Source organism: Bos indicus, chromosome 21 (genome assembly GCF_029378745.1).
Source record: "Bos indicus isolate NIAB-ARS_2022 breed Sahiwal x Tharparkar chromosome 21, NIAB-ARS_B.indTharparkar_mat_pri_1.0, whole genome shotgun sequence".
NCBI lineage: Eukaryota > Metazoa > Chordata > Mammalia > Artiodactyla > Bovidae > Bos > Bos indicus.
This window is the reverse complement of record NC_091780.1, coordinates 49,308,687-49,329,205: the sequence shown is the minus strand read 5'-3', so window position 1 is coordinate 49,329,205 and position 20,519 is coordinate 49,308,687. Positions and strand designations below refer to the sequence as shown.

Below are 20,519 nucleotides of genomic sequence, written 5' to 3'. Positions count from 1 at the left end.
ATGCTCATAGTCTTATCAATAAACATATTACCACACTTGAGCACATTTTGTTTTATATAACCTGTTGACAGAAGATTATCTCCATAATTATTTTAAAAGAAATAATATTTTCAAGTGACAAAGGTGTATTTTTTTTTTCTTCAGGATCAACAATTCAGACATTGGAGGGCCTTTACTCTAGGACTGCTTTCTGGGCCTATGCCAGAGAACTGCCTCATAACAAAATTCATGTTGGTGTATCAGCCATTCATATAAAGGTCAAGACCTGTCTTACATAGGATTATACTCTACAGAGTACTGTAAACTAGATGCAAGATATTTACTTTCACTTAAGCCCCACAGCACTCCTGCTGAGAATTCATGTCACCTCCATGCATTCTTCAGGACTCCATTACAGCAAAATCGGCACCTAGAGCTACATACATATGTTTCAAAATTTAGTGATAATAAAAAACTCTTCTCTCCAAAAATTCAACTCAAAGCATGTGAAGAGTGAAATGTCAGCCAAAGAGGCTTTACTGCCTGTCTGCTTTCCTCACATTTGTAGAACACTTTTTTCCCCCATATTGTAGAGCATAAAAATACTTAAATGGTACACATTAAAAGACTTAAGATCTCCATCCCAAGTATTAAATCCTAATTTTTCATTCTCAGTAGGAAAATCATGTTGGGTTACAGTAATCAAGCAACAGTTCAAACAAAAATAATTTAAAATATTATCAAATTACAAAGTATTGCTTCTCATAGACCTGCACATAAAATTCAGACTATTATAAATTCACAGTAATAAAGAGCTACTTAAAAGCTTGAAAATTTTTGCTTTGAAACCTTACAAATTATGGGCTTCTAAAAATATGCCATGTTAAATGAGTCACATTGTGGCAAACACACTTATAGATGTATCTCCACAGCTAGCTTTTCAGATGTTTTTGAATATCTTTATGAAAGTTCCTCTGGAGATGAGTAATGTGGGAGTTGGCAGAGCATTTTCATCTGATTTCTTCCAATTCCTGTCCTATTGCTATCATGATTAACTTCTTTTTCAGAGTGTCATACTATTTAAGCCAAAATGGAAGGTCTGTATTTTGGGCAGATGACTACTCAGCGCACTGAATGATGGAGCATCCTACTATTAAATCTGGGAAATGATCAAAATTTGAAGTACAGTTTCTACTTCCATACCATGGTAAAGTAAAAAAATCATAAAAGCAAAAACTCATTAAGTTGAACCTCATAAGTCAAGGACTGCCTATATAGACATATATGGTGTTTTTGTTTTTTTTTTTTTTGCTGGTATCACCGATCTGCCCAGTTAATTTCTTCCAAAAGGAAAAACATTTAAGATTTTTCCCCAAATTGCCCAGCATATCTGTTCATTAAATGAACACTGCTATCATTTCAATGGAAACTGATTCCATAAAGTAACCATTACAGCCAGCTTTGCCAAGTATTCTCATGGGATGATTGTGAAAAATCTGTAGAAGCTAAACCACAATGCATTATAAACACACACATCTTGACTATTCTCTAGGAAGCAGTGAGGTCTATGTGAATACATTCCATTTCCAGCATCTGGTGTTGAATAGATGCTCAATAAATTTAGGACTATTATCAGTCCTTAAGAGAGTGAAAGCAATCAGCTTAAAGTTTTTCTTAGTAATGGAAGGCAAGGACTACCACTCACTCTCTCATTGTCCAAATGTCTTCCTTTTACTGAATAAATTGCCTTTCAGGAACTTCCCCGGTGGACTAATAGTTGGGACTCTGCACTCCCAATGCAGGGCGTGCAGGTTTGATCCCTGGTTGGGGCAACTAGGATCCCACATGCCGCAGCTAAAAAAAATTAATTAACACAAAAATAAAATAAATAGGCTTTCAATAAGCATTTCCTAAATTGAATCACTCAAATAACAAACTAAGATTGTTAACTTTGCTATGTTGAGAGACTAACTTGTTTGGGTTGATTTACAAGTAGTAATAATCTATAAGCATTCTTGAGATGATCTTAAGGATAACAAAGGTCTTAACTATACAATTCAGTCTTAACTATACAATTCGGTAGATTCCCACAAGTATATCCATTATCCAGGCGCAGAAAGAACTTTACCAGCAGTTTAGAAGTTTCCTTCATGATCCCTTTCGTCATTAACCTCTCCATTTTTCCCAAAGGTACCACTGTTTTGACTTCTAACACCATTAGTTCTAAAACTATGGATTAGTTTTTGAAATTTGTGTCAATGGGATCACATGATACGTATTCCTCCCTGATTTCTTTTGCTCAATATTGCAGTTATAGAAGGTATCATGTTGATGATGTAGCTATTCATCTGTTTGAATTGCTGAACAGCATTCCATCGTATGATTATGCCACAATTTATTCATCTCATTGTTGAGGAAATTTGGATTTTTACAGATTGGGCCATCTATAAACAAGGCTGCTAAAGATATTATGTACATATCTTGGTGAAGACTGCATACTTTTTTATTAGATTTATCAGTTCAGTTCAGTGACTCAGTCATGTCCGACTCTTTGCAACCCCATGGACTGCAGCTGCAGCAGACCAGGGTTCCCTGTCCATCACCAACTTCCGGAGCTTGCTCAAACTCATGTCCATCGAGTTGATGATGCCATCCAACCATCTCATCCTCTGTTGTCCCTTCTCCTCCTGCCTTCAATCTTTCCCAGGATCAGGGTCTTTTCCAATGAGTCAGTTCTTCGCATCAGGTGGCCAAAGTATTGGAGGAGTTTCAGTGTCCGCATCAGTCCTTCCAATGAATATTCAGGACTGATTTCCTTTAGGATTGACTGGTTTGATCTCCCGGCAGTCCAATGGACTATGTCCAGTTCTAACAGTTGCTTCTTGACCTGCATACAGATTTCTCAGGAGGCAGGTCAGGTGGTCTGGTATTCCCACCCCTTGAAGAATTTTCCAGTTTGTTGTGATCCACACAGTCAAAGGCTTTGGCATAATCAATAAGCAGAAGTAGATGTTATTCTGGAATTCTCTTGCTTTTTCTATGATCCAACAGATGTTGGAAATTTCATCTCTGATTCCTCTGCCTTTCTAAATCCAGCTTGAACATCTGGAAGTTCATGGTTCACACATTGTTGAAGCCTGGTTGGAGAAGTTTGAGCGTTACTTTGCTAGCATGTGAGATGAGTGCAATTGTGCAGTAGTTTGAACATTCTTTGGTATTGCCCTTCTTTGGGATTGGAATGAAAACTGACCTTTTCCAGTCCTGTGGCCACTGCTGAGTTTTCCAAATTTGCTGGCATATTGAGTGCAGCACTTTAACATCATCTTTTAGGACTTGAAATAGCTCAACTGGAATTCCATCACCTCTACTAGCTTTGTTTCGTAGTGATGCTTCCTAAGGCCCTCTTCGCATTCCAGGATGTCTGGCTCTAGGTGAGTGATCACACTATCATGGTTATCTGGGTCATGATCTTTTTTGTATAGTGCTTATGTGTAAACTCACCACCTCTTCTTAATATCTTCTGCTTCTGTTAGGTCCATACCATTTCTGTCCTTTATTGTGCCCATCTTTGCATGAAATGTTCCCTTGGTATCTCCAATGTTCTTGAAGAGATCTCTAGTGTTTCCTATTCTATTGCTTTCCTCTATTTCTTCGCATTGATCACTGAGGAAGGCTTTCTTCTCTCTCCTTTGTATTCTTTGGAACGCTGCATTCAGATGGGTATATACTTCCCTTTCTCCTTTGCCTTTAGTTTCTCTTTTCTCAGCTATTTGTAAGGCCTCCTCATACAACCATTTTGCCTTTTTGCATTTCTTTTTCTTGGGGATGGTCTTGATCACTGCCTACTGTACAGTGTCACGAACCTCTGTCCATAAATCTTCAGGCACTCTATCAGATCTAATCCCTGGAGTCTATTTGTCACTTCCACTGTATAATCGTAAGGGATTTGATTTAGGTCATACTAAACGGTCTAGTGATTTTCCCTGCTTTCTTCATTTTAAGTTTGAATTTGGCAATGAGGAGTTCATGATCTGAGCCAGTCAGCTCCCAGTCTTGTTTTTATTGGATTTATACCTACCTAGTGATAAAATGGCACCCCACTCCAGTACTCTTGCCTGGAAAATCCCATGGACAGAGGAGCCTGGTAGGCTGCAGTCCATGGGGTCACTAAGAGTTGGACATGACTGAGTGACTTCACTTTCACTTTCATGCATTGGAGGAGGAAATGGCAACCCACTCCAGTGTTCTTGCCTGGAGAACCCCAGGGATGGCAGGGCCTGGTGGGCTGCCGTCTATGGGGTCGCAGAGTCGGACACGACTGAAGTGACTTAGCAGCAGCAGCAGCAGTGATAAAATTGCTTGGATATAGGATCTGCAGAGAAATGTACTTCAGCAGATATTGCCAGTTTTCTAAAGTGGTTATACAACTTACTTTTTCACTAACAATATATGAGAGTTCTCTTTACTCCATACCTTACCAGCACATGGCATTGGCACTCCTTTTTAATTTTAGCTATTATGGTGACCATCTGTTTCTGGACTTTATTTCATTGGTCTGTTTGACTATACTTGCACCAATACCACAGTCTTAATTACTTTAGTTTATAAGAAGTCTTGATATCTGGTAGATATCCAGATATCCTTCTTCAAGGATTAGGTTCTTTACCTTTTCTATTTTTTTTTTTTTAACCTTTTCTATTTTCATATACATTTTGCTACTGCTGCTAAGTCGCTTCAGTCGTGTCCAACTCTGCAACCCCATAGACAGCAGCCCACTAGGCTTCCCTGTCCCTGGGATTCTCCAGGCAAGAATAGTGAAGTGGGTTGCCATTTCCTTCTCCAATGCATGAAAGTGAAAAGTGAAAGTGAAGTCGCTCAGTCGTGCCCAACTCTTCGAGACCCCATGGACCGCAGCCTTCTCCAATGCATGAAAGTGAAAAGTGAAAGTGAAGTCGCTCAGTCGTGCCCAACTCTTCGCGACCCCATGGACCGCAGCCTATCAGGCTCCTCCATCCATGGATTTTCCAGGCAAGAGTACTGGAGGGACCTGTCAATCCTTACACACCCCACCTCTCCCTTCCCCACACACTTGTGGAACCTATACTAGAATAATATTGAATTGACAGATCAACTTGGTGGAAATTAACATTTTTATAATAATCTTAATGATTGAATCTGGTACATTCACTTAATTCTTCTAAAATTTCTCTCAATAATCTTAGTTTTCTGTGTAGTTTTCAATTTTTTTTCCTGTCCAATCTTTCTACCATCTATTTTTTCTTCTTGCCTTAGTGCACTAGAATTGTCCACTCAGTAAAATGCTGAATAAAGGTGGAGATAGTGAACTTCCTTTTTTTTCTTAATCTCAAGGATAAAGTGTTAAATTTTTTACCACTGTGTATCATTTTTAACCATTGCTGGATTTGACCTTCCCATAGTTAAAGGTTTTACATTTGTGAGTGAACTGCACTGTAATTTTCCCTTTCGTCTAATATCCATGTGTCATACTGCCACCAGTGTTATACAGGCCTCACAAAATGAGCTAAGAAGTGTTTCCTCTTCTACTCTCTGGAAGGGTTTGTGCAAAATTGATAGAATTCATTGATAGAAATAACTGGGGCCTGGAATTTTTTCCTTTGCTGTTTCCCTCTTCCCTCAGGGGAAAGGTCTGGATTACCTTCAGAGGAGCAAAAATAAGGCCATTATTTGACTTCAACAGAAACAATGAATACAGAAAGCAATAAAATAAGGTGTTCAAAATACAGAAAGAAAATACCTACCAACCTAGACTTCCATACGGAGCAAATATATCCTGCAAATATGTAGATGAAATAAAAGAATTTTAGGATAAATAAAAACAGAGACTACATCACCAGAAGACCTGCATTGAAGGATATACTAAAGAATGTTCTTCCGGTAGAAGGAAAATGATCCCAGATCAAAGCTTGAAGGTGCAGGAAGGTATAAAAAGCAATGGAAGGTGTAAATGAATATGAAAGTATGAATCTATAACAATGTGTTATGAGGCTTAAAACATATATAGACAAACTATATGAAAAAACTAGCAAAATGTTCTAAGGGTACTGGCTCATGCATAGATACATATTGTAAACTCAAGGACTCTACCACTTGAAAAAGTGCAAGTATTAGTCGCTCAGTTGTGTCCAACTGTGCAACCCATGGACTGTAGCCTGCCAGGCTCCTCTGTTCATGGAATTCTCTAGGCAAGAATATTTTGGGTAGCTATTCCATTCTCCAGGGACCTTCCTGACCCAGGGATCGAACTCAGGTCTCCTGCATTGCAGATGGATTCCTTACCTTTGAGTCACCAGGGAAGCCCTTAAGAAACTTTAAAAGAATGTTATCAAGTTAATAGAGCAGGAAAATAAAATATTAGTAATTACTCATTCCGTTCAAAAGAAGTCAAGAAATAAAAAAAAAAAAAAAAAAAAAAACAGAATAGGAAAGAAAAATAATCAATTATTAAAATGGTAAGACTTACACCTAAATATGTCAATAATTAAAGTTAGGCAGACTTATTCCAAATAAAAGACAAAGGCTATCATATTGGTTTTTAGAAATATCTTGCTTATAAAACACATCTTTAATACAAGGATTACAGAAAGCCTGAAAGTAAAATGTGGAAAATAAATTATGCCAACACTATCCCAAAGAAAGCTGCAGTAGCTATCAGAGTAGACTTTAAGAAAAAAAATATTGTTAAGAGATAAACACATTTGAAAATTCTAAAAGGGTCAATTCACAAAGATGATGAAGCTATTTTAAATTTATATGCACTAAAACAGCCTCAAAAATACATAAAAACGAAAGAAGACAAATCCATGAACTTAATGGCAAATTATAACACGCCTCTTGGTAACTAAGTCAATAAATAAGGATATAAAAGATTTAAGCAACACATCAATAAAAAGAATCTAATTGACATGAACTGCAAATAGCTACAGAATCACTATTTTGTTCAAGGCCACATAATAGTTATTCAACTAAACATATGCAAGGTCTAACCTAATAGTAATTCTCAACAAAATTTAATCTATTGAAATTACACAGAATAAGCTCTTTAATGACAGTAGAATTAAACTATAAATCAGTAATAAAAAGATACTAGAAAATTCCCATACATTTGGATTTGTATTTGAAAAGTTTTATGATGCTTAAGTGCTTTTTACTTATTCCACTTGAGGTTCAAGACTATGGCCTTATTGTGTTTCCTCAGTTGTGGAAGATCCTCAGCCACTATCCATTGACTGTCTCTGATCTATTGCTAATTTGGCTACTGAACTCTTGATTTCAAAATGTTTCTCAGTTCTAGAATTTCCATTTAGCTTTGTAAGACTAATTTTCCATTCTGTTAAATTCTCCATCTTCCCTTAGTTCCTTGTATATATTAAGCAGTTAAAGTCCAGGATTGATTACACCATTATCAGGACTCCCTTTGACTCTGTCACCTTTGTGTCTGTTGTCTTTTGACCAGGTCTTTGTCTCTTTTTACTCCTGGTTATATTTGATCATGTGCAAAAAACTGCATAAAAACTTGAAACACTGGTGATGCCATCTTCATACAAACCAACTTTGCTCCTCTGAATCTCAGATAACAATCCAGTAAGGTTCATTCAGTCCCTTTGAAAACTGGCAATTAATACTTCTGGTTCAACCTATTCCTAGAGTATATAGTAACTTGGGGTTCCAATTCAAAGCCTGGGGCATGGGAGGCTTAAAAGCGCTCTTTTTTTGGTGACTATTGAACTCAAGATTTTGTCTGCTTGGCACCTGATTCTGTACAGTTTTCAGCTTCTTGGTAGTCTTTCCAGAATAGGTCCTGAGGGAAAAGTAACCCCAAACAACAAGCACCTCTTTTTCTTCCTTTCTCAGATTTTGGCCCTATAATTCTTTAGTACCTTAGTGGTTCTCTGAAGGCTTCAGATGTTTGTACCTATACTTCTGTAATTATATACAGAGACATACACATACATATGTCTATGTATCAATCACAGCTTTTCTAGTTCTAAGTGGGGAGATAGGTAGCTTCAATGTAACTACCTTAACTGGAAATGATACATTTCTTTTCCATCATGCTCTTACCCCATCACTCTCCTGAATCTGTTCTTTAAAAAATTTATTCAAAGTTTGTTAATTTTTGCTGTACAGCAAAGTGACTCAGTTATGTATTTTTTATAGTTTTCCATTATATCACAGGATATTGAATATAGTTTCACTGTGCTATATATATAGTAGGGCCTGTTTTATGAAACTGTCCTTCTGAAGTTCACTAGTAGTGACCTGTTGCTAAATTCAAGGGTTCTTACTCTTCATTAACCTATTTGTATCACTTGGCACATTTCACTACTTCCTCCTGGAAAGGCTTCCTTCCCTGACCTTCGAAAACACCACTCCACTCTATTTCCCTATTTTTCTGGTTTCTCCTTAGCTCCCCATTCTCTTAAAAGCCGAAATGCCCAGGACTCTCATTACAACTCTTCTTCCATTCTTACCCTTGGGGATCTTACCATGGATACACTCAGAACTCTCAAATTTGTATTTCCAGTAAAGCATCCCCTGAATCAACTTCACTTCCAGTAAACTGTCTTGCTTCTTTTACTGCATATTGTCACTTGGATATCCAACAGGAATCTCTAAGTTCCTGACCCACTCACCTTCACTATCCTCAAACCTGTTTATTCATTCTGATCTTTCCCATTTCAGTTAAGAGCAATCCACTTCTAGTCCAGGTAAAATCTTTAATCACCCCTGACTTCTCACAACATACAGTCCACTTGAAAGGACTATCTTAAAACAGTGGCACCCCACTCCAGTACTCTTGCCTGGAAAATCCCATGGATGGAGGAGCCTGGTGGGCTGCAGTCCATGGGGTCGCCAAGAGTCATACACAACTGAGCATCTTCACTTTAACCTTTCACTTTCCTGCACTGGAGAAGGAAATGGCAATCCACTCCAGTGTTCTTGCCTGGAGAATCCCAGGGACGGGGAAGCCTGGTGGGCTGCCGTCTCTGGGGTCGCACCGAGTTGGACACGACTGAAGCGACTTAGCAGCAGCAGCAGCAGAATCTGTTAACAACTTCTGCTGCTACCACCCCCAAGTCACTACATCGTGTCTAATTACAGTAGCTCCTTAACCCTTTGTTACTGACCTCGGTTCCATTTAGTCTTTCCTTAGCACAGTCGCCAGAGTAATTCTATTAAATCCTATCATTTAACCTCTTTGTTCAAAACTCTCTAATGACATGCCATAAATAAAAGCTAAAGATCTTAAGCCAGAAATGCCTCCTTGGGTCCAGCTACAATGGCTGGTACATTTAAAACAGCTGTTTCAAAGAAGCGTATTTTAATGTGATAGAAGAGGTAACATAAGCTGGAAAGAAAAAGATCAAACCACACGAACATTAATTACCCACCATAATTTATTCATTATATTGCCTATAACAAGGTTCATATCCAAGGTATCTGAATTACAGCAATGGGATTAAAAAACTCATGGAGTTTGAATTCTAATGGGACATATACAATATATCAAAGTACAATATAACTACATAATACGAAGAATTATGGAAGAAAATAAAGACAAGAGGATAGTAGGGGTGTTATAAACTTAAATTAAGGTACTGAAATGGCAATGGGAAGTATTATGCTAGGTGAGACAAAGTAGTGTTTAAGAGATTTTCAGCTACTTCAGGTTTGCCAAGCTGCAATCCTCCCCATTGATTTCTTACAGAAGCCAAGTCCAAACATGTAGACAGGCAACAGATTTTCTGGGCTAAGTGCTTTAATGGCAGTATCTCAAGGGAAACTCATTTTACTTTTATTCAAGGATTAAAAAAAAAAATTATCTAAAAAACTCATGTTAAGAAATGAACCCCCAAACATGCTGCTGCTGCTGCTAAGCTGCTTCAGCTGTGTCCGACTCTGTGCGACCTCAGAGACGGTAGCTCACCAGGTTCCCCCATCCCTGGGATCCTCCAGGCAAGAATACTGGAGTGGGCTGCCATTTCCTTCTCCAATGCATCAAAGTGAAGTCGCTCAGTTGTGTCCGACTTCTAGCGACCCCATGGACTGCAGCCCACCAGGCTCCTCTGTCTGTGGGATTTGCCAGGCAAGAGTACTGGAGTGGGTTGCCATTGCCTTCTCCGCCCAAACATGCTAGTGACTTGCTATTCTGAGGGAACTGGCCTACATTACTATCCCATGCAATCATCTGTCAACTTAGTAGCCTATCAACTCACTCAATTGCTGCATTAGTGCTTGGCCCTAATGACTAGAGTATACATGTGTATAATTACCAGAGTTCTACATACTGCAAGGACAAGCCCTAGACTGGATACAGCTCATCGAAGACGATACTATTTTCTAATTTCTGTGGCCATACCTAACCTTGGACTCTTAGAGCAAAGCGTTTTCTTAACAGCCTCTTAGATGTCTCTAATTAAGAGCTCCAAACTAATTGCAGTCCTTGGTCAGTAAATGTACCCCTTTTAGGCTTCTACATTTTCCCATAAAAATAATTTCTAATAGGATTTCTGTATGTCTTTTCCCCCTAAGAAATTGTCACTACTTTTACATTCTAACATTTCTTGTTATCTTTGTAAGGAACCAATTACATGATTCTCTTAACATAAATTCCTTAAAATATCATTTACAAGGATAAAGCAAAACCCAATTTTAAAAATGAAACCTTCTAATTTATAAATGCATACCACTAAAAAGCTAACGAAGTTATTAGAATTTTCTTTATATATGTGATCAGTACAGCTTAACCAAAATAAAATTGTTCTGCATATTCCAAAGATCTTTTCCTTTTTTCTCCTCATGCATTATAATCCCAAAATAATCTTCTGTATAAGCACCATGACAACAGTTCAAATTTTCTGGATAAAAATGAGTGAACATTTAATTTGTATAAGATCTTAATACATATAAGTATTTTAGATTCATCGAACAAGGATGCTTTAAGAAAAGAATCAGGTTGTCCTATGGTTATCCCTTTTAAGTGTTTACCAACCTTCTCCCCATAATGGCACACAAGAAAATAAAGCTTATACTGTAATGCTGAAAAGCATTACAATTCCTAGGTAAAGTGACTCTTGGTAGAAACAACTGGCCCAGGGATGCAGGTATCTAGCTTTGACAGCTTGAGAAGATCTACACGTTTACTATTTAATAATTGCTCCAAGAAAGGATTTTTTAAAGAGATCTTTCTTTTACCACGTTAACTTTTATACAATGCTGGAAATGTGTTGACATTTTAACTCTTACCGTTTTCTTGTCAAGAGATGGCATAATAAATATTCAAAATTAAGCCTAAAGCTACAGTCACGACAAAAAATTATGAACTCAAAAAAAGACCATCTGCAATTTAAGTGCTCTCTTGTATAAAGCATCAAAAAGTTAATACAAGTACTAGTCTTAAGCAGTCACACAAGTCTAAGCCACATTTATTTGCACACATATAGTAATGGGCAACAGATACTCCAAATTCATACAAATTTATAAAACAACAAATAATCATTTGGTACCACTTGCGTGTTATCTTGCTTACAGATTCAAGTGTAGATGAAGTTCCTTCATTTTGTAAACTTTCACACAAATACTTAAACAAAAATTCTTGAAAACACATATTGGCATGTTTCAGATAGGGCCAACACAAAAGTTAAGACAAGACCACAAACTTAAAATCCAAGTTTAGAAAATACTTTTCTACCTCCTTCCCCTAGAAAATGATTATTTTCTTTAACAGATGTATATGCTGTATCACAGAAGTAACCATGGAGACAAAGATGCTCCCATAATCATAAAGAAAATGCCATACTGTTTTATCTACCAAATATATGGTTTAAATATGAGAAAACAGGAAAAATGGGGAAATGCTTAGATTAAAACAAGGGAGATTAGAAAAATGTGCTAAGTGATTCTGAAGAACAAACTATGTTCCCATCAAAGCTGGAAAGATCTGACTTTGACAACTCAAAATAATTGTCTAAGGCAAATAAAAGTGATGAAATCTTCAAAAACATTCTAATCATGTTTAGTATCTAGTGATAAAAGCTGAAAATGGTATCATGAGGGTATTTATTATACAAGCGTCAACGAGGACATCCCAAAGCTAATGAAATAAATGCACATTTATTTCTACAAAAGCAATGTATGATACAGAAGGGAACAGACTTAAAGATTTACCTATTAAAATATACAGATTCTTACTGAAGAGTATAGGATATTTAAAAAAGATGACAAGGGATGTTAATCTTTTTTTATTATTATTGTTTTTACATATTTTGGAACCTCACATAATTTTGATAAATAACTCTTACAAAATTATGCAAAAGTACAAGAGTGTCTGGTAAACAAACAGTCTGTATTTTCCAAAAAATTTTTTACAACATGCAATTCTTAAGGCAGCATTCTCCTTACAAGGAAAGGTAATCCTTTTAACTCATCAAGAAATCTTCTGCTGCAAAGAATAGGCTAAGAAAGCCTGGCTTCTTCCATTAACGCCTTTTGTCTTTCCTGTCTGATTTTCGGTCTCTTTCACTTCTTGAAGATCTTTTGCCTGATCGACTACTCTCTGATATAGACCTCTTTCTGTCAGACCGGGAATTCTTATCCTTTGATCCTTTTGCATCTCTACTACTACCTCCTTTTGCAGACTTGTGACTTCTTTCTAGTCCTGAAGCATCCCTTCGCTTCCGATCCACGCTCCTTCTGTGCTTTCTATCTCTGTTATGCCCCCGGCCCCTACTCCGACTTCTGCTCTCACTACTGCTAGTCGTGCTGCTGCTACTGTCTCTACTGCTGCTGCCACTTGTACTTGAGCTGCTACTGGAACTACTTCGACTACTGCTACTGCCACTGCTGGAACTGCTTCCACTGCTGCTACTGGTTGAACTGCTACTAGAACTACTACTGCTACTGCTTCGACTTCTACTCTTGCTTGTTTTATTTCTAGCTCGACCTCTACTTCTGCTCCTAGTTTTGGTTTTGTTCTTGCTCTCTGAATGTACCGTCAGGACTGGCTCTGTCACCTCAGTGAGTTTTACAGATTCTACAAGAAACTCCTTCCTCTCAGGTGGTAAGTGTCCTTGCTCCTGAATAACCTGAGGTGGTGGCTGAGAAACAGCTAATGGCAAAGTCTCAGGCTGAGAGAGAGGCGGGGGCTGGAGTACCTGTTGGGGCTGAGACTGGGATTGAGATTGAGATTGGGGCTGGGGCTGAGGCAGGGACTGAGGTTGAGCCATAGGCTCAGGTTGGGGCTCAGATTCTTTTTCTTCTTTTTCCTCAGGCTCATTTTCCATTTCTAGAGTACTAGCATTCTCTTTTGCAGGAGAAACAGATTTACATTCTTTATCTGGCTCAACTTCAAATTCCATTTCTGGCTCCAATTCTTTGCTAGTTTCATTTTCTGAAGGTTCTATGCTTTCAACTTGATTGATTTCCATTACCTCCTGCTCAGCAATTACATTTTTGACACTCTCAACCATCTCTAGCACATCCATAACTTCTTCAGGCTGACTATCCTGCTGCTTCTCACTTTCCCTTACCTCAGTTTCCTCCTCCATCTTTACTTCCATTTCCTGTTTTTGTTCCTCCTCCTCCTGTTCCTTCTCTGCATCACTATGAACTATACCAATTTCCTTTTCCTCGTCCTCTCCTGCTTCCTCTATTTCTACATCATTGTGCTGATTACCTGTCTCCTCCAACTCTTCCTCTCGCTGAGCCACCTTACCCTCTTCTTGTTCCAACTTCTGTTCTTCATTACGCACCACCACCTGATGCTCTTTTTCCTTCATTGATTGTCTTCTAGGCCTAGCCTCCATTTTATTTATTTGTTCTGCAAATTCGATGCGTCTACCTTCAAATAAAGCTAAAGAATAAAAATTTACATGTGTAAAATTTATTAAGATTTAAAAAATTCAAAGTCACAATTTGACATCTGGTCACAAAATGTCATTGGAATCTTATCTAAATGTCTTTTTTGTAAAGAGATAACAAAACTGATTATGTCAAGTAAGTAATTCCAAACTGATCCAAGATGGCAAAAGCACACTGGAAACCTAAACACTTTAAGAAATCAGTAGCAGACAAAACTACACATTATCTACCTGATGGAAAAACAGGACAATCTTTTGCTATTTTACTGCAGACTAAATGAAAAAAGAACAAAACTTCTTTTAAACAATCAGTTTCATGGTATCATATCATGAATTAATTTTTCCGATCCCAAAAAGAGACAAATGAGCTAATCACAATCTTAGTAGTATCTACCCTTCCATGTATATACTTCCTCTATAGACTACATCAATCTTCACCTTTTTCTTGTACTAAGAATATCAAGCAAAAAAAGAAGTCAGCTCACACAAATGCTTTAGAAACAAACATGCATTAAGCACCACCTAATATGTTAAGTTTCCTGTATCTAAGATCTGTCATGAAACAAACGATCCTATACTCCAAACACATTAGCACCTTAATATCTTTCTAAAACATCAACGAATTCCAATTGCTACATGAAAGAAATAAATATGTATCTATGTATAAGTCTGTTACCCATTAAGGAAATTTCAAGGGACCTCTTCTTTACACTTACCATTCATTTTTCTCTGAGACTCCTCTATTAATTTTTGGGTAGCAGGACACATTCTTCCAGGAATATAGAACAAATGGGGCTTTGTTTTAGTTCTGATATATTTAATTATCTTGGCATTATGCTCATTCCATTCTTCTTGCTAAAGAAAAGGTAAAAGGTCAGTGCTTTTGTCAACATGAAGGATTACCAATTTTAGAATTCCAAAATATACTCACCAGCTGCGCAAGCTCAACCTTCTGTTCCAAAAGCCGCAGTTCTGTCTGTTTAGCACGTCTCTCTTCAAACAGTTCTCTCCTCTCATTTTCAACCTGTTTTCTTTCTTCTTCTGCCTGCACTTCAAGTTTTTGTTCAATTTCCTGGCGTCTCTTTTGCTAAGGATAAACAATAACCTTTAAAAGCTTATTATGCACCCTGATGTGAAACACTGCAATTTTACTGATGTCTACAAACATGTGTCACATCTGTAATTCAGGACACCAGCTAATTCAAACTTGGCATCTGAAGCAGACTGTAGTTTCCCTTTCAGGAAATGGGGACTGAAGCCTTTTCATGTAAAAAATCTAAAATTTAAAGCTGCTAGCTGTAATATCAGTTACCATTCCATTCCAACACAATATATGAAAGAACTTAACCTAAAAGTTCACCTGAAAGAGAAGAGTACTGTCTTTATAGGTTATTTTCAGTTACTCTTTCCAAAGCAAAAAACTGGAGACAAGTGATATCCTAGAACAGACAACTAGTTCACTCTCTCTGAAATAAAACTTTATTAACTTCCTATAACTGAATTGCTATCTCCCTTCTCCCCTCAGAAGCAGTAACTTGGTGTTCAACTCCAAAGACACAATTTTGTAGCTTTAGTAAAATAAAAACTTCCACAAATAGGACAAATAAACTCTGGAGAGCAGGGAATATAATTTATGCTTCTGCTTCTAGAATACCTGAGTGTGTTTTAGAAATTATAATTACTTAATAAATTACAATGATTAACAAGTTCAACTTGCTGTTTGAAAGAAAGTACTATAAGGCCTGAAGAAATGCAGACTTGCCCAAGACCTGAAAATGAGATTGCTATAGAGCTGAAACCCGAATCCAGGTTCTCCTGAGTCAAATTAGGCTCACTGAACAACAAAGAAAAGTTCACTAAGTTACTTAACAGCACCTGAGAAAGAACCAGTTAATAACAACTTGAGAAAGTTTTAAGTTTTTTCTTAGCTTCATTTTAGGCTGGCAATTAAATCTTTTTCACTCAGGAAATATCATTTCACTTGCAATTAAATTTAATTGAATCTTGCAATTAAATCTTAAGATTTTTTTAAACATTTAACACATAATCAACTACTTTGACAGCTTAATAAAGGAAGCAAAAGAAAAATTGCATAAATACCCTTTCGGTAGCAACAGTGGATTCTTGTTTAAATTTCTGAAGGGTGCCCATCAACAAGCCAAATATTCGCCGGTTTCTGAAGAAAAGAAAAACAAAATCCAGTTTCAAAAGGTTCTACTTTATTTAAGCCTGCCATGTCCTAAAAGCAGCACAGTATAGACACTTGAAAAATTCCTAAAATTTTCTTAAAATTGTGTTATTTAACAAGAGCTGTTTTCCTCCAGAAAGATACTTAAGATACCTTTGCTTTCCCTTTTCATCCATATTTTGATCCTGGATAAGGTCTCTCCGTGTGCGCTCTTTGGAGGTAGCTACAACTGAAGACTGCAAAGCTGGCTGCAGGAGAAAAGAAATCTCAGTAATTTAACTAACATACGGGTAGTACTCTACTAAATGCAGTAAGGTGAAAATACTATATTCACCCTCTATGAAGTTCTTTTAATCTCAATTACCTTCTTAACATCATCATCCTCTGGGTCGCTTTCTTGGCGTGATTCTCGTCGAGTCCGACGCTCCCCTCCCAGCCTGACATAGGAAAGGGAATTTAAAAAGGCCGATTCAAACTTTGATCTCCTATAGCTCTCAACCCAGTTAAGCTTTTGTAGTGCAAGACAGGAAAGTAAGACAAACTGACTATCTCCTCGATCTTATCTTTCTCCTGACCTTTACTGTGCTTTCTTTTTTTAGTTCTACCAGTTTATTGCTACCAACCCATCTCCCTCCAATCTCTATCATGCATGCGTGCTCAGTCATGTAACCCCATGGACTGCAGCCTGCCAGGCTCCTCTGTCCATGGACTTTTCCAGGCAAGAATACTGGAGTGGGCTGCCACTTCCTTCTCCATGTGCTAAGATTTCTGCTACTGCCATGAACAACTGAGTTTTGAGGGATACTGGCTGTCTCAGTTCAGTCAAATACCAAGTGAAAAGACTCAGAGTAAGTGATATACCACTCAATTCTAATACAACTCAATTCAACAAGATTAAATATTTATATTCTACTTCATAAAATAAAGTATGCTTCCAGAATCTTGTCCTCCAACATACCTACTGACTGCCCCTTCAAGGTCTCTCTGTTTGGCTGGGGGTCCTCCTCCACTATCTGAGAATCCACGCCTGCAATAAAAATGTCCAACATAAAGCATATGAAAATTAAGAAAAATGGTTATTTCTATTTAAGAAGATAATTTAGTTGCCGATATTAAAAACTCCTCTTCCGAATAAAGTAACCTCAGATGGACATTTACTTCAAGATGGATGTTTTTATAGCATTTCTTTTAGATCTATGAGAATAAATAAACTTTGCACATAACTGATATAGTTACTGTATTCTTCAATCTCTAGCTGTAAATGTAAATGAAAGTAACTATACAGAAACTGCAGCTAATCACAGCTTCAAACAAACCAAACTTTTCTTAACACTGGCTCTAGCACGAAATTTGCTTAAACCGATTCATTTAGTACAGTACCAATGGATTACATTTTAAGGAAATCTTACCTCAGCAATAAACTACCACGTCCTCTACCTCCACCAGGACCAGAAAGGGCGAGCAACCTGGCTTGGATGGGCCTACAAAATAATTTACATATCAGTCCAACAATCGTTTCTAACAGCACCAAACACTTCAACGGGTGCGGTTCACCATCAAGAGAAAATAAACAGAAATGTTCTAAGATGACGGTTTCAAACCCACGTGTTTGAAACACGGCAAGAAGCACTTTACTAACTTCCTCGTTTTCCCAAGACCAGTTTCACAGAATTGTGTTTATCTCAACATCACTACACGTTAACAGGCCTGAGTTAGGTTCAAATTTCACCAACCCAAAGAAAGTTGCACGTGGGCAAGAGCCGGAGGGTGAGGCGGCGGACCGCGTCCCCGGAGGGTCCCGGGGCCAGCCCTGAATCGGGTGGCCCGGGAAGGAGGAAGGCTTTGTGCTGCAGTTCCGGGCCTGCGGGGCCGAGGGCGGGAATCGGCAGTCCCGGCCTTCCCACAGGACGGGAGACCATCCTAGGGCACTCAGGCTCCGCTCTCCTTCCTCACGCACCCAAGACTCAGGACTTAACGCTGAAGGCCTTGGAAATTCCCTCCTCACCGAGAACAGGGTCCCACGGCTGCCCGGGAACAGGCCTCGATGTTCCAGTCTTCTCAGGGCTGACCGCCCTCCCCGCCCCCAATTCACCCCGGCTTCACGGCCGCCTCTGGGAGCCAGCATTTCCCATCCACTCCTTACCTCACATCATTCGGATCCCGCCCGGTGAGCTTGCGAATATTCTCATCCACATTCTTTAGGCTCTCTTTGGCCTTTTCTAGCTGCTCCTGCAAAGTTCTCACTGCGACCGCCATCTTCTCCCTGCAGCAGGCTTCGAGACTGCTCTATAGGCCGCGCCTGGCTGTGTCGCGCCGCAAGACGCCAGAAGACTGACAGGTGGGCTCAGCCAATGGCAAAAGGAGTTGTATTTTGGCCTCAACCACTCAGCAACCGGAAGGGGGAGAAACTGCCGGCCTTTGTGACTCTGGGCCAATGAAAAGTGAGGCAGGGGTCCCCTCCCTCCCCAATTAGCTGCGGGTGCCTGGGCTCCGCTTCTAGCGCAGAGCCGGGGCGGGTTTGAGTACCTGGGTCTTCGGAGACGTGGGTTCGCGGCCCAGCTCTTCTGGTGCGGAGAGCGGGGTCTTCCTGGCCCTTTTAACCTGTAGATGATGTGCCTCTTATCGTTTTACCACCTGATCCCCTCAGAGTAGGGTTCAGGCGAGGCTATTTTCCCGTCTTCCCCCGGTAAATTATTTGATTAGGACAGGGTGCGGCCATTCCGTTGGTGCGCATGCCCAGAGAGGCGGTGGGCGGGGCGCAGACTTCTCTTGATTAGGTTAAACCTTAAAAGAGCGGAGGGGCGCGAGTGAAGGAAGAGGAAAAGTCATTCCTCCTAGTAGCTAACAATTATTTTGTACTCTGTGAAACACTTTACGTGCATTATCCCCCACAAGCCAAAGGCTTGAATAAACTTGTTATTCAGGCTTGTTATTACTGATAAGGAAACTGAGTCTGGAGATAATGTAACTGTCCTTAGGTCACGCCGGTCCAGAATCATCCTATGATCAGACTAGTGCCAGACTGTACTACAAAAAAATGATCAGATCATGTGCAGGGCTGTACTTAAAAAAAAAAAAAAGAGCAACGATAACGGGTATTAGCCTCTACAGCTAGGCTGCAGCTGGTCGGTTTAAAATGGGTTCTGAAGAACAATGTTATGGATAATCTTTGTGTTCTCATCCTTCATTCGTTAGCCAGGCATCCTTGCACTAAACTTAGCGGGCCAGCAGTATTTAATCCGAGTTACTATTAAATTCATACAATCCTTAAAAGTTCTTGATCTGTTAATCTGGACTCTGGAAAAATCCTGGAGCAAGATAGCTGTGGTTTCGGCTTCCACGAAGTTTGTAGGCTTCTCAGGAAGCAAAGATGCTTCCTGTACTTATGTGTTCAAAAGATATTTATGAAATGCCTACTGTGTGCCAGGCACTTGGATAGTCACTGTACAATACAGATATCTGCCCACAAGGAGTTTGGCAATGGGAAGAATGAGGAGACAGATAAAAGCATAAGTAAATTGTAAAACGTGGTAGAAATGAGTTAAGTGCGATACCAAAAAAAAAAAATGTAAAGCTGGGTAAAAAGGATGCGTGTGTGCTCAGTCATGCCTTTGCAACTCTATGGCCTATAGCCTCAAGCCCCTCTGTCCATGGGAATCTCTAGGCAAGAATACTGAAGTGGATTGCCGTTCCCCGCTCCAGGGAGTCTTCCTGATCCAGGGATCTCCTGCATTGGCAGTCAGGTTCTTTACCACTAGCACCACCTGGGAAGCCAAGAAGGATGAGTCTTGATAAATAACTAAATGATTCTAGGACTTCTTTGGTGGTGCAGTGGTTAAGACTCCTAAACTTCCACTGCAGGGGGCTCAGGTTTGATCCCTGTTTGGAGAACTAAAATTCTGCTTGCAGCTGTGGTATGGAAAAAAAAAATTACATGATTCTGATTGTGAGCAATCACTGCAGATGGTGACTGCAGCCATGAAATTAAAAGACAGTTGCTCCTTGGAAGAAAAGTTATGACCAACCTAGACAGCTTATTAAAAAGCAGAGACACTACTTTCCCAACAAAGGTCCATCTAGTGAAAGCTACAGTTTTTCCAGTAGTCACGTATGGATTTGAGAGTTGGACTATAAAGAAAGCTGAGCCTCAAAGAATTGATGCTTTTGAACTGTGGTGTTGGAGAAGACTCTTGTGAGTCCCTTGGACAGCAAGGAGACCCAACCAGTCCATCCTAAAGGAAATCAGTCCTGAATATTCATTGGAAGGACTGATGCTGAAGCTGAAACTCCAATACTATGCCCACCTGATGCAAAGAACTGACCCATTTGAAAAGACCTGGATGCTGGGAAAGATTGAAGGCAGAGGAGATTGTTGGATGGCTTCACCAATTCGATGGACATGAGTTTGAGTGAACTCCTTGAGTTGGTGATGGACAGGGAGGCCTGGCATG

General features: G+C 39.1%; 1 protein-coding gene across 1 annotated transcript; it reads right to left on the bottom strand.

Moving 5' to 3' along the window:
• Positions 1 to 11,429: 11,429 nt before the first annotated feature.
• On the bottom strand, positions 11,430 to 18,833 carry PNN (pinin, desmosome associated protein). The gene is made up of 9 exons (XM_019983569.2): positions 18,212 to 18,833; positions 17,478 to 17,549; positions 17,027 to 17,095; positions 16,433 to 16,505; positions 16,222 to 16,316; positions 15,981 to 16,056; positions 14,812 to 14,967; positions 14,597 to 14,735; positions 11,430 to 13,873 (listed from the first exon to the last, which is right to left on the bottom strand). The coding sequence occupies exons 1-9, from the start codon at positions 18,322 to 18,324 to the stop codon at positions 12,501 to 12,503; spliced, it is 2,166 nt and encodes a 721-aa protein (XP_019839128.2). The 5' UTR covers positions 18,325 to 18,833; the 3' UTR covers positions 11,430 to 12,500.
• Between the last annotated feature and the right edge of the window lie 1,686 nt (positions 18,834 to 20,519).

Bases quoted from the DNA above. Each gene is read 5' to 3' on its own strand.
- PNN (XM_019983569.2), bottom strand. From the start codon at position 18,324: ATGGCGGTCGCAGTGAGAACTTTGCAGGAGCAGCTAGAAAAGGCCAAA. The intron at 17,550-18,211 runs GTAAGGAGTGGA...ATTATTTTGTAG, and splicing joins CGGGATCCGAATGATGTGAG to GCCCATCCAAGCCAGGTTGC. The intron at 16,506-17,026 runs GTATGTTGGAGG...TTCCTATGTCAG, and splicing joins CTTGAAGGGGCAGTCAGTAG to GCTGGGAGGGGAGCGTCGGA.